We start from the raw sequence: 12,687 nt of genomic DNA on the forward strand, positions 1-12,687 counted from the left end.
CTGATACCAGCACCAGACTTGTGCTCACAGAGAGGCGTGTGAAGGCAACAGAGTCCATGATGATGGCGACACTGCAGGACATTATCCTAGCATCTGAAGACGACACCTACTCGGCAGCAGTAGACACCTCAAGGATGCCATGGCCACACCCCTATGCATCCTGGGTATTCTGAGAGCCTCGGATTTCTGTTATTGTAGGAAAGTACCCTCTTTTTGGAATGGTTACCCCCACGTTTTGCACTCTATCAGTATGCTTAGACTGTTTTCACTGGGATCCTGCTAAACAGGACCCCGGTGATTCTACTCTCTCCTTCTAAATTTGGTTGCCTAGGACTTTGCATGCCCCACAATTCGCATACTGGTGCCCCCATATAAGTCCTTAGTTTATGGTACTTAGGTACCCAGGGCATTGGGGCGCCAGGCGTTCCCCATGGGCTGCAGCATGTATTTGCCACCCACAGGAGCCCATGCAGTGTGTGTCTGCAGGCCTGCTACTGCAGTCTGCGTGAAAAGGTGCAATCACCCTTTTACTACAGGTCACTGCACCAGGTCACTGCAAGTCACACCTATGGTAGGTCCTCCTAGCTCAGAGGTAGGGTGCAAGTTCCGGTGTGTGAGGGCACCACTGCATGAGCAGAGGTGTCCCTACGAACTCCAGCTCCATTGCACTGGACTTCGTAAGCGTGGGGAAGCCATTTTACCCAAGTAGTGGACACAGGTCACTACCCATGTCCAACTACATAAGTAACTCCTAACCTGGGCATGTTTGGTATCAAACACGTCAGAACCATACCCCAATACTTTTGCCAGTATTGGTTGTATGATTCCGTGCACTCTGGGGGCTCCTTAGAGGACCCCCAGTATTGCTCCTACCGGTCTTCTGGGGTTTTCCGGGCAGCCCGTGCTGACCCCACCCCTCAGGTAGGTTACTGCCTTCCTGCTGCTTGATCAGCTCATGCCCAGGAAGGCAGAACAGAGGATTTCCTTTGGAAGAGGGAGGTAACACCTTCTCCCTTGGAAGTAGGTGTTATAAGGCTTGGGAGGGGCAGCCTCCACAAGCCACATTGGTGCCCTCCTTACATAAACCGGTTTGCACCAGCCCAGGGACCCCCAGTCCCTGCTCTGGCGCAAAACTGGACAAAGGGGAGTGACCTCTCCCCTGTTCATTTCCACAGAGGGGTGGTGCCCAGAGCTCATCTAGGTGACCACTTGATTCTGCCATCTTGAAACCAGGATGCGCAGAGGCCCCTGGGAGCATCTGAGTGGTCAAGTAGGTGATGTCACAGCCCCCTCCTGATAGGTGGTCACCCTGCTAGGTGACCAAAGGCCCTTTCAGGGCTATTTAGGGACCCCTTTGAGGGTGGGTCACCAGATTCGACGTTCAAGATTCCATCAGGCCTCCTCTGCCTTGTTTACTTCATCTTCTGGCCACTGGAACTGCAACTGGACTCTTCAGGAACCAACAATCTGCAACTTCAGCGACAACTCTGCTTTGCAACATTGTTTCTCCAGCTCCTTCCAGCATCTGCAACATTTCCCCGGCAGTGCATCCTCTGAGGTCGGCAAGACTTCAGCGTGCACCAAGAAGCAAGAAGGAATCTCCCTTGGAGTGAAGGAGTTACTCCCCTGCATTGGCAGGCACCAAATGCAATGACGACTGGCTGTGTTGATCTGCTCTCCTATGGAACTGTGTGGATCCTGCATCGCTGGTGGTGGTCTGGAGTAGTCCCCTTGGTCCTCTCTGGCACCTGTCCAACTTGGGAGGCGGTAAGCCCTGCCTCTCTTTGCAGGACAGTACCCCTGTGCACTGCGACCCTTGCAGCTACTAAGGCTGTTTGCTCCTGCTCCAAGGGATCTTCAGGCTCCATGTAGCCCCTGCCCCCAGCACTCCAACCTGCCAAGCACAGTCTCCTCTCTGCTGCTGCAGCAACGTGGGACTCCTCTTCAGGTGTGCTGACTGGGCCTCACTGCGAATTACTGTGCCTGCAGCCAGTGGGTTGCCTGTGGGGGCTGCAACTGGTTCTGTTGGCTCTCCCAACTGCTGAGGGTTAACTCGAGTCCCCTGACCCCTGCTGGACCTCTTCAGCCTTGCAACTCTTCTTTTGCTCCTCTTGCATTTGCCAGGCTCCACAACTGGTCTTCTTCCCTCATCGACCTGTTTCTGCATCCACAGAAGGGTGGGTGGTGGCTCCTGCCCTCACTGGACACTCCATCGTGGACTAGACTCTGTCCCCTTCTGTTGCAAGTCCTCTTCTACTGGAATCTACCTGTTGGTTTCTTCTTGTCTTGTCCTCGTACAATCCTTTTTCCAAGTCCTCCTGTTAGTCCTTGGGAAGACCAGGTACTTACTTCTGCTCTCCTGGTGACTTGGGGGGGGGGGGGTCACTCTGGTACTCACCTCTTGGGGTTCCTAGTTCTTCCAGCTCCCCTCTAACGTCTCCACATCCTTAGGTGGGGACTGCATCTCACATTCCACTTTCTTAGTATATGGTTTGCCCCCCCCAAGTCTGCACTGTTTTCACTAAGGATTACAAATGCTTGTTGTTTCTATGCTAATTGCTGATTGCTAATGTGTATAGAATTAGTGTATAATTACCTCTGGTTGGGGGGAACTGCCTATAAGTAATGTAGTGTTGTGTTACTATAATAAATTACCTTTATTTTTGTAACACTGGTTCTTTCATGTGTGCAAGTGCTGTGTGACTGTAGTGGTATTGCATAAGCTTTGCATGTTTTCTAGATAAGCCTTGGCTGCTCATCCACAGCTACCTCTAGAGAGCCTGGCTTCTAGGCACTGCCTACACTGCACTAAGAGGGGATACCTGGACCTGGTATAAGGTGATAACACCATAGGTGTTCCCCATACACCAGGCCAGCTTCCTACAATCATCCAGAACGAGAATGATTCATGAAGTGTTTAGAGCAGAGCTTAATTTGAGCCAGTGGTTTCCGGTGCTCAGTACCTGCACTTAATTGTCAACACCGGCACTTATGAGTCTGCCACATGGTGGCGCTGTTCATCTAATTTAGAGACAAGCACAATAACAATTGTTTATTAATTCCACACACAATAAGAATGCCTAATACCTGCCACCAAAGCCATTGTCATAGCTTTGGGGGCCTGGAGTAGTCAGAATTGTCGCACTTGTAGGAGTGTCATAAGACGTAGAAATAGACGCTTAACGCAGAAGCAGTGCCAACAGCAGAGGGGATTCTGGCATTTCAGACAATCTTTGGTTTACGGGACGTCAGAATCTGCCCGTGTAGGTTGTGATTGGAAATGATGGAATCTTGTATGTTCTGCAGCTCTAAACTATTTGAGAGGGGCAGAGAGGATCTAGTGGTTGTAAATCACACGTAGTGGAAGTGGTGGAACGAGAACAGGGTAATTGGAGGAAGACACGTTACAGAATCAGCCCGGCTGTGATCATTGCAACGAATACCTCTCGCACAGGCTGTGGGTTCATCCCAACGAGCTTCATATGCATTGACTCTGGATTCTAATGGAAACTCGGCAACTAGAACTCAGTGCATAATATCTAGCACTGAGAGCATTTCTTACTCGGTCAGTTCTGTTTTTTCGTACACCACCTTGCAACAACATTTGAGGAGTTAAGAAGTCTGACGTTCATTTCAAAACTGGGACAAGAGATTTTGCAATGGACGACTCGGCACAGTTCAGCTCATTCTCTATCCCCTGCCAGGAGAAAGTAAAGTTAATTCACACATGTTAGGCAGACACACAGGTGCATTGCCCAAATAGAATTGCATCAGCAATTCCTAGACAACATCTTTGTTTAACAGGGAACACCTTTACTATACTTGTGTGTGTGTCAAGATTACACCCAAAATGCCAGAGTGCTGCTAAATGATTGATGCCCCGCATGTGAATCTAGGATAGGTTTGTTTTGCAAAAGAAACCTGTTTCTTAACTGCAGTGATAGGTTTGCTGCTTGACCATTCCTTGTTCACATGATTTCCTCTCAGTTCTTCTGAACGCAGTAGTACACGTCTGCAGAATGAAGATGTAACTAGGTTAATTAAAATGCATGTCCTAACCTTACATGTCACGGTCAGTGAAGAATACAATGTGAATGTGGCCGTCACAAAGTGGGGCGCTGTGAGCTTGTGGTCAGTGTAACCACAAATCGTGCAGACTCCTTCTGTGGTCAGCACCTGAAATAAAGTAAATTTTTTCCAACATGATTTTCCAGGCCCAGCTACTAAATAGCCGACGAAATGCACAACAGGTCAAAGTAGAACACCCTGAACTGCACAGCTGCTGTCGCAGGCACGTAGCCTCTTTGTTACGTACAAGAAGTACTGCAGATGCAGAAGGGTATCCTCCATGCCCAAGCAGTATTGGAAGTGCAGCTTGCACCTTGCCCATGATTCAGAGCAGAACATCTTTTATGTCCAAGCATCACCACCTGTGCAGATTCTACCGTGGGTGCCAGTGGGAGAAGGCATCATGTTTTTAGACCGATTCAGAAAGAAGTGGTGGAAGGAATGCTCAACAATGTCAAACATTCACCCCCAGTACAGAGATCTTGGCCTAAGTCCATTGTTTTTTTGCTCACTATGCCATTCTGTGTTGGGCCCAGCCATATGCAAATTAGTCTTGACTCTGCTCCCCATGGGAACAGTCCAGCCAAGATGGCAAGCCAGGTCCTTCCCGGACTGTAAACAAGCATCCTGGGACCAGTTTGGGGTATCACCCCTCATCAGCCAGTCCTTTTGCTTTTGGGGGGTGGGGGGAGAGGACTGGCAGTAAGGGCTGGAGTGTTCCCGTGGGAAGTAGGGTCAAGACTGACTTGCATATGGCTGGGTCCAAACGGGGGTGGCATGGTGAGCAAAAAAAAACCAATGGATTAAATCCAGATCTGTGACTGGGGTGAGTGTTTGCATTGTTCAGCAGTCCATCCATCATCTGTTCTTTTTGCTTGTGTCTTTACTTCTAAGCACTGCTGCAAGTGCAGACTCTAGCTTGAGAGCAGATGAGTGAGTGAGATCTTACATAAAGCATGGAACTAGCCCTGAATAGATGTCCTGGAACTACCACTAGCGCCCGTTCTGCCAAGGCCACTAGGGAGAGAGGCCCTCATTTGCATCTAATCCAGGAACACGACTGCCAGTTCTACCTGGTCAGTGAGTGCAAGGCCTTGTTTGTTGCGAAGCAGCATCACAAGTGCAAACTCCTTCTCGGGCATGCGTGAGAGCAGGTTAATGATTCTGCCTGGTTTGACCCCTTGAGTTCTCCTCTGGGATCTGATCATACTAAGCAGTATGAGTCCTTAGTGTCTGATCATTCCTTGAGGGACTGACTCGAAGGACAATGAGTTACTGTTGCTCACCATGTGGCCCAGCCAGGCTCGAAGGACCACGCGTCTCTTGTCTCCGTTTCAGAATTGATGGTCCACAGCCTCTTATTACCACATGTGGCGGGCGCATAGTCCCTGGACAAGAGTTCTTCCTTCTCTGCCACCATAAGTAGTGGTGAAAAGAGTGCAAGGACCTTGGTTCTTTTTCTCTTTTACCCCCTGCTTCTAGCCCCCCATCAGCTGTGGACCCTCAGTCGTCAGAGTCAGCGCTAGTTCCAGATTCTCTTTGTGGGGCTGATGGAAACCCTATGATGTTTGCAGCTGTGAGCCATGAACAGCCGCCAGATTTATGTTTGGGGGTTGGAGAAAAGAAGGCGAAATCCTTTGGGACCAGGGCAATTGCAGAGTGGCTGGTAATGAAAATGTCTTTAAATACACAGGTACGTCCACCAGTGATGAGAGACCGGAAGCTAGAGTCAGACATTCCTGGTGACTTGTCACTCCCAAGTTTATCAGACGAGATGTGCACGTCCTGGTTGTCCAGTGCAGCGGATAGATCGTGCAGCGCCATGTTTGCAGATGCTCCCTGCGCAGTAAGTCAGAGCAGGGCCTCCTCTGTGTTTGTTAGTACTGTGAACGCAGGACATCATTCATACTCAGTCAGAACCGCTAGTGCGCATCCTTCCTGTGCAGGAATATATAGAATGGGCCTCATTCACTCCGTGCCACCGGTGCTGATCCTACCTGTGCAGGAAGTGATAGCAGGGCCTCATTCACATTCACTCAGTGCCACCGGTGCTGATCCTACCTGGGCAGGAAGTGATAGCAAGGAATAATTTACATTCACTCAGTACCACTAGTGCAGATCCTAACTGGGCAGTAAGTCAGAACAGGGCCTCCTCTATGTTGTTAGTACCGTAAATGCATATCCTACCTGTGCAGGAAATACCAGGGCCTCATTCATACTCACTCAGTACCATGTGTGCATATCCTACCTGTGCAGGAGGTTGTAGAAGGATCTCATTTGTATTCACTCATTGGCACCGGTGCTGATCCTACCTGTGGAGGGAGTGATAGTAGGGCCTCACTCACATTCTCTCAGTGCCACCAGTCCACATCCTACTTGTGCAGGAGATACCAGGGCTTCATTCATACTCATTCAGTGCCACCAGAACCTATCCTACTTGTGCAGGAAGTGCGAGTAGGGCCTCATTCATATTCACTGAGTCCCACCAGTGCTGATTCTCCTTGTGCAGGAGGGGATAATAGAGCCTCATTAATATTCACTCAGTACCACGAGTGCAGATTCTACCTGTGCAGGAAGTGATAGCAGGGCCTCATTCATACTCCGTACCATTAGTGCATATCCTACCTGTGCAGGAGGTCATAGCAGGATCTCATTCATAATCACTCAGTGGCACCTACCTGTGCAGGAAGCTATGGTAAGGCCTCATTCACATTCTCTGTGTCACCAGTCCACATCCTACCTTTGCAGGAAATACCAGGGCCTCATTCATATTCACTCAGTACCATAAGTGCATATCCTATCTGTGCAGGAGGTTATAGCAGGATCTAATTTGTATTCACTCAGTGGCACCAGTGCTTATCCTCCCTGTGCAGGAAGTGATTAACAGGGCCTCATTCACATTCACTCAGTACCTCTAGCACAGATCCTACCTGTGAAGGAAGTGATCGCAGGACCTCATTCACATTCACTCAGTACCTCTAGCGCAGATCCTACCTGTGCAGGAAGTGATAGCAGGATCTCATTCACTCAGTACCTCTAGCACAGATCCTACCTGTGCAGGAAGTGATCGCAGGACCTCAGTCACATTCACTCAGTACCTCTAGCGCATATCCTACCTGTGCAGGAAGTGATAGCAGGGCCTCATTCACATTCACTCAGTACCTCTAGCGCAGACCTTACCTGTGCAGGAAGTGCTAGCAGGGCCTCACTCACATTCACTCAGTACCTCTAGCTCAGATCCTACCTGTGCAGGAAGTGATAGCAGGACCTCATTCACTCAGTACCTCTAGTGCAGATCCTCCCTGTGCAGGAAGTGCTAGCAGGGCCTCATTCACATTCACTCAGTACCTCTAGCGCAGTCCTTACCTGTGCAGGAAGTGCTAGCAGGGCCTCATTCACATTCACACAGTACCTCTAGTGCAGTTCCTACCTGTGGAGGAAGTGATAGCAGGACCTCATTCACTCAGTACCTCTAGCGCAGATCCTACCCGTGCAGTTAGTAATACTCTGCTTCTCATCCTCACTCACCTGTGAACCCTCTGTTGTTAGAACCAGGACTAAGGCCTGATACTTCGTGCACCACTGATTGGGTCTGGCCCCTATACCAGGTGCACATGTAAGTCATAATCCTTTCCTAAAGTTACCTTTGAGTGGGAGAAGATGCCATTTGAGGGAATGTGGGCTGGTAATGATGCCGTCTTTGGATGCGCAGGTACCGAGGCCCGCGATGAGACCTGGACTCTGACACTTCAGATGATTTGGCATCAAACCACAGCCTGTCGAGTAAGATGTGCGAGTCTCGGCTGGCCAGCTCAGCAGAAAGCTTGTGCAGTGATGTCTGTGCTGATTCCTCCTGGGCAGTAAGTGAGAGCCGGACCTCATTTATATTCATTAGTTCCACTGTGCACTTTCTACCCAGTCAGTGAGGGCAGGGCTCAATCTACACCATCTGTAGCACACGTGCAGAGCCTACCGTGGCAGTAAATTCTAGAGGGGTTTTGTGTAGCTCGATCAGTAGTACAAGTGCAAAATCTATCCTGGTCCTGCGTGAGAGCGGAGGAATCCTATTTATTGCAGAAGCACCGCGAGTGCAGACTCTGCCTTGGCAGTCAGTACACCTGAGTGCCGTAGAGTCACTTGTCTTGTACAGAACTTGGCTGTCATGTTTTGGATATTGACCGCCTTCTCTGAAAAGATATGTATAAAGTCTTCAAAGGTTTCAGTGGTGACTAGTACCAGCATCTGCCCACCCCCTAGGGCCCTGCCCCATGCTTGTCCTTCAGGAGTCGTCACCCAGTTTGGTTCGCTCCATCAATTGACAGGAATCAGTTTTTCGTGGTGCTTTCCCTTGGTACCCAGCGTCTCGTTTATTTGCTAGTTACCCTCCCTGAAAGGACTTAAGTAATATTTTTGTGATTAAAAACTTGCACTGCTGCTGATGCCGTGGACATCTGCTTGAAGCAGTGCATCAGGTGTGACTAACATTTTGGAGCCGCACAAAGCCTGCATCGTATCCGGGAGTCTAGCGTGTTGTATGCTCCTGCCTACTCTGTGAATAGCCTTTCTTTATGACACAAAAGGGTCCGCGCCAGAGGAGACCTTCGGCTTTGCTGTGGGGCCTTTGACTATGGGAACGGAAGCATTCTTCTTACTAAATGCAGAGGCGATCCTGCCCTCAGCCTATAGGTGTGGTCCTGTGTACTACTGGGCCTCAAAAGTTCTTTCAAATCTGTTTGTTTTGTATTTAATAGATGTTTATTCAACTTATTTATATAGCATTACTAAAACGTAAAGTATTGAAGAGAAATGAGGGTTTAAGAGTAATAAGCAGTGGCTGAACTCGGACAGGTCACATACCGAGGAGTAGAATCTGGATGTTTGTAAAATGTTATTCCGGCAGAATTTGCAGAATGGGACTTTTCAGTTGTTTCTTGAAAGAGAGAAACATGGGTTGTTTCCAGGTTTCCTGAAAGTAAGTTCAGCATGTTTGCTGCAGTACCTCTGAAGATCTTGTTTGGTGCTCAGCAGATCTCGAGTCTTTGTTTATCAGTAGAGGTAGTTCTTGCTCCGGTAGCCTCTTCGTCTGCCTGAGTGTTGAATAGATTGACAAGGTAAGTGGGGGGTCAGGGGGTCTGCTGAGCGGTCTGTTCAGGTGAACGGTGTAATGTGTGAGCCTTCAGAGTTTGAATTGGACTCAGGCATTCATGGGCAGTCTGTTTTCTCTAAACGTGTGACTCTGATCACATTTTCAAGTGAAGGATAAGAGCCTGGCCGTTGACTATGAGGAAAGCCTAGGCAGGGGGAAGACGAGCGCGGAGCACTAACTTCGATGGCACTTCCACAGTGTTTATTCTTTTTGAAGGCATGTAGGAGAAAGTTTGTGGGTTAGCATTTCTGTTGGAGGGATAACGTGGAATGAAATGCGACTCACAGCAATTTCACTGAAGTAAAGCCGTCATGAATAAGTGATGAAGCAAATTTGTTCCTGTGTGTGGGACGTAGATCTTCTTCATTTGTTTGGGAGTGAGCATTAGTGAGTTGTCTGGCATTGAGGCCTGGAGTTTCACAGCTTTGATGTGAAGGGTGTGAATGCCATTGATGGACGATGTTTTCAGGCTGATTTGAGTTTCAGCCGCATGTTGGTGAATGGTTGCTCTTGAAGGTAGATAATGAGCAAATGTCAATGACCAACATCACTTCTGTTTATGAAGCTCATACAGAAGGAGAAAGGTGCCTAAGACAGGACTATGATAAGATAAGTCCAAAATCCATAAAGGCCACATATTCTTCCACCTAGAGATGGTGGTTGAGTGCAGTCGACTGGTGCAATTCATAACTAGCTATGAGCACTGGAGTTAGGCAGCTGTAGGAAGAGACCACTGTACACGTAAATCTTCCTCTTAGTTATCTAGGCTTTTCATTAGTCCTCCCGAAAGGACAAAGCCTTGTATAACATCCCAGTTAGCTGAGAGGGACAGTTCTGAGAAACAAAAGCAAAATTGGCCTTCAACATTTACTGTGCAAAGATTGAGATTGTAGGCTCAGCACTTTGTTGGGGACTGATGTCTATATTTTTTGCACCCGACGGATTGACTGAGAGTCTATTTCAAGTGGCATCTCTTGGGCGGGGCCTGAGATGGACAAGTACAGATGCCTTTATTCTTCCTTCGGGGTGGGGCAGAGTCTCTGTGCTTTTTATATTTCCTTCTCCACTGCCTTGTGAGCTCAGTCTTTAATGGGGGAGATTGCAATGGGGCCATGAAGAGATACTGGATGCAGTGGCTTATTGAATTGTTTGGAAACTGAACTGGGCGGGGGGGGGCATGAACCTGCATTTGTGTGATTGAAAGGGAAGTCAGAAATGACCCTTGTTGGACTGGAAATATTGGGTCCTGGCCCTCAGCTAGCATTCATGACAACAGGATAGGACATATAACAGTAAAGGGGATGACCCTATGCTGGTGGGGTCATCTTCACAAGCCACTGGCTATCCCTTTAGTCCAAGTTATCGGCTACGCAAGCCTCCGCATAGCCGATAAAGTGGCCCTTTCTTCAAAGGGAATAGCCATTGGGCCAAGGCTGCCACAACCTTCCAATAGCTTGGTTCCAAGATTGGTGTTAGTTTGGACTTTTATTCTTCAACGTTAAATCCAATGTCTCGTGGCTTGGGACTCTCTTCTCTCCGCACTGGCAGGAGTTCATTCTTTAGAGACGTTGCTGCACTGAGAACATGGGTAGGACAAAGATAATAAAGGCCCAGCGCTGCGAACTGTTCAAGGCACAACGTGCACAGCTGGAATCGAGAGTGTTGCAGCACAGGCTGCGTCAGATCAAGACACGTTAAAAGAGCTGGAAGACACAAAACGTTTAGGCGAGCCACTGTACAGAAAGGTTGACCATAAGAGAAGAATGGTGGCATGCAAGCTACTATCTGAAAAATGGTGCTGATCAGGGTATAGATCCCCAGTTCAAGGAAAGGAGGCAGTGCCACGTACTGGGCGATCCAGTGCACGGTACGGATGGAATAAAGTTTTAGTTACAACAGCTTTTTTTCTAACAGTCCTTTCATAACACCTGATCTGCCAATGCCCATCATTTCGACACTGCAAATCTCTTTTCCAAGACATTCTGATGCATTCCAGAAGCCCAGCTGAAAGCACATTCCCAGACGATCATCCACACCAGAGGGTTACGCCTAATGTGAAGAAAGCTCACGCTGGTGGTATTACCAACATCTACAAAGAATTACTTAACTGCACCACCACGCCTTCAGGCTCTGAATATCGCTAAGACACAATCTGTTGTCATCCAAAACCTCCTGTCTGCAAATCACCCATTACACACCCAAAGAAAAACCAAAAGTCATTGACAGATCTCTTACTGCTTTGCTCTAAGGCTAATTATGTCACCTAAAAACATATTCATGGGGAATAAAAAAAAAATATTTGGTGTAATCCGGAGCGCAGGCAAAGTATCGCTGTGGTGCCTTTTAAACCTCCACGATCTTCTGCCTAATAACCAAAAAGGAAGATTACTGGTCTCCTCACTGCTTCAGCAATGGAAAATGATACCTCAACACTTGATGGTGGCTATTCTGATCACTTTCGAATCCCATTCCATACGCCACATTAACCTTTCCTAAACCCCAAACATTGAAAACCTGGGCATGTTCTGTGAACGTGGTACCCACCACTCTTCACAACATCTTCCCACCTAGACTCAACCAGCCCCATCCATCTGTAGATATTTACGACTCATTTTGAAAGACTACAGCTCCATCTTCTGCAGAGCAGGAAAATCCATTGCTTGGGTTCAAAGAAAACCTCAGTGGAAATAAATATGTCAGTCTTGGTTCACACCAGTATTGAAAACTGCCACATCTTTTTTGTTCCAAATTTAAAGCATTGAAATAGACGATAAGCAAGTTAATCTCGCTGCCAAATTTATTTTGATATTGCAACAAATTTCCACCTTTCCATGGGCACTGTTCCATTACAAGAACTCGAATACCAGTCCACCTTTCACCGACATTGCAAATTCCTTAGTCTCCAACTGTAATGAATTCATCTACTACTTAGATCGACTACCCAGGGGGTAAATCACACCTAAATCACCTCCTAGTGTAATTCCCTCAACCAACACCATCACATCCTTGGGATCCTTTCTACCATTAGCAGTGACAAGCCTGCTGAAATGATAAAACTCCTTCTTCTTATCAATAGTTGCTTGGACACCCTTCCTGTGAGCATCGTCAAAACCAACAACCACCTCTTCGATCGAATATGATGCTCCCAGTTCAAAGTTTCCCTCAATTAAGGAGTCTTCACCCCCATACTAAAACTGATAAATCACTCCAGTTCTGCAAAGTGTTCTCCAACTTCAGCCTCCAACCTGCCAAGGATAGGCAACGCCATTCAGAGGCATCTCTCTAACCAAAAGACTTCTCACAACAACAAGCTCTTATGCTTTCTGATTTCTGCTCTTGTGCAAATACTAGCTGATGTTCATGGCCAGTTGGATGAGGGGCACTTTTGTGTACTTTTCCACTCTCTGTGGGTTTAATTGATTAGGCTAACTATGGAAAAACACAGGGGCTTCTTGGCCACGTCCTGATCTGGT

General features: G+C 48.0%; 1 protein-coding gene across 8 annotated transcripts in view; it reads left to right on the forward strand.

Moving 5' to 3' along the window:
- ODF2 (outer dense fiber of sperm tails 2) overlaps positions 1 to 12,687 on the forward strand; it is a 239,552-nt gene that overhangs the window by 40,836 nt on the left and 186,029 nt on the right. Inside the window, exon 1 of one of the 8 annotated variants that reach the window (XM_069237001.1) lies at positions 5,768 to 5,914. The exons of the other annotated variants lie outside the window; for them this stretch is intronic. Within the exon in view, the coding sequence (XP_069093102.1) occupies positions 5,777 to 5,914 (138 nt within the window). The 5' untranslated portion in view covers positions 5,768 to 5,776. Of the gene's footprint in view, positions 1 to 5,767; positions 5,915 to 12,687 lie in introns of those variants that run through there. 8 annotated transcript variants of the gene reach the window in all.

This window comes from Pleurodeles waltl, chromosome 6 (genome assembly GCF_031143425.1).
Source record: "Pleurodeles waltl isolate 20211129_DDA chromosome 6, aPleWal1.hap1.20221129, whole genome shotgun sequence".
NCBI classification, from domain to species: Eukaryota; Metazoa; Chordata; class Amphibia; order Caudata; family Salamandridae; genus Pleurodeles; species Pleurodeles waltl.